The sequence below is a fragment of the Meriones unguiculatus genome, chromosome X, assembly GCF_030254825.1.
Source record: "Meriones unguiculatus strain TT.TT164.6M chromosome X, Bangor_MerUng_6.1, whole genome shotgun sequence".
In the NCBI taxonomy this organism is placed as follows: Eukaryota; Metazoa; Chordata; class Mammalia; order Rodentia; family Muridae; genus Meriones; species Meriones unguiculatus.
The window spans coordinates 90747677-90749310 of NC_083369.1; the positions used below are offsets into that span (position 1 = coordinate 90747677).

The window sequence follows — 1634 nt, forward strand, 5'->3', positions numbered from 1 at the left end:
ATGGCATTCAGTGAAGTTATTTCAAGCTAAACAACAGTGCTATTATGTGCAATCATGCTCAAATATAAGGGGCAAACTGTAAAGGAAAAAATGACATGGTATTTATACAAATTGGAACTATACAGATAATAGACCTATCAACCTAGGTCTATTATCACCTTCAACTCTAAAAATTCTCTGAAATCATTAAGGAGTAATTTATCTCTGATTTTACTAGAAATGAGGAAAGCTGCTACCCATGGCACCAGAACTAGCACCAGAAGCAGAACTTGGGCCAGCATCATCTAAAATCATGGCAAGGGTTCTCTTTTCCTCTTCTTCTATCAGAGCTTCTTCATACTGAGAAGGGAAAGCAGTAGGGTCTGTCCCATGTAGCTTGGCCACAAACTCTAATACTTTCATCTTATTAGTTTCAGCTCGAACCCGGGGCCCCCACACAAACTCATACTGCACAGGATCACTACTAGCTACTGCCTGGCACATGAGGTATTGTTCCTTCACAAACTCATCAGTTATAAGCTGTCTAGGGTCACCAAATAAGAAATGATTCATCCCAGCACAGATTCCCATTGGATTCAACAGTTCCCAAATCTCATCTTCGGTGGCACGGTTGCCTTTCAGGAAGATTATCCCCAGGATGATTATCAGGAGACCAGTCTTAGGAAAACTATACTCATCACTGCGCATCCCATCATAGGTGAGACCTAATTTGATAAAGAGGGCATAGTAGTGGTTGACAGGATCTACCTCCTTCACATCCAGCCCAAAGACCATCTCCATGCGCTCAGCAGCTTTCATGAGGATTTCCTGAAAACAATGTTCTTCTTCTCTGACAATGAGTCTCACTATTTCAGCCCTGCTCATTATCTCTTTCATCTGATACTTGTACAGCATGTAATTCACCAAAAAATTAACTTTCCCATCTGCACTCATCATAGGTAAATTCATGGGGGCTGGTGGACGTGGTGGATTGACTGGGTTACCCTGCTCTTCTTGGTTGCTAAGACCCTCAGCAGATTCTCTCGAAGAGGCACAGGGACTCTGAAGAACTCCAGAAGTACTGGGCATCTCATCTTTAGGATCTTCCTGTTTGCTATCCATAAGAGGATGAGCAGAAGAACATGGGTCCTCCAAATCCTTGGAAACCTGTGTAATCTTTAGGGCCTGGTTCTCCTCACAGGTCTGGTTAATAAGAAGATGAGAGGAGGGACATGGGTCCTCCACATCCGTGGGGACTGCTTCAGTCTGTAGGCCCTGAGTCTCCTCACAGGTCTGGCCTTGGTCATCTGCATATTCTGGAGTCTTCTGAAGTTGAGACATGGCGACTCTAATAGACTAGATGTAAATAAGGGTGTAGGCAGCAAGGCAGCAATGAGGAATCACTGTTTGAAAGAAAAAAGGGATGATGTGAGGGTAATCAGCCAGTAAAAGCCACTTCCAACAGACTTCTGAAAAACATGTTATAAAGGTTCACATGCAAAAACTGGTACAGGAATTTAGAAGACTGGCTGAGTGCTAGACAGCCCAATATGAAAGTTATCAGGATTCATAGTAGACACAGATCTGGCTTTGTAATACCCATTCCTTTTCTAAAAGAAAAAAAAATGAGAGAGAAGTTCCATAATCACTACACG

General features: G+C 42.8%; 1 protein-coding gene across 1 annotated transcript; it reads right to left on the reverse strand.

Moving 5' to 3' along the window:
• Positions 1–213: 213 nt before the first annotated feature.
• Positions 214–1320, reverse strand: LOC110543712 (melanoma-associated antigen B16-like). Its single transcript, XM_021629959.1, has one exon. The coding sequence runs from the start codon at positions 1318–1320 to the stop codon at positions 214–216; it is 1107 nt and encodes a 368-aa protein (XP_021485634.1).
• Between the last annotated feature and the right edge of the window lie 314 nt (positions 1321–1634).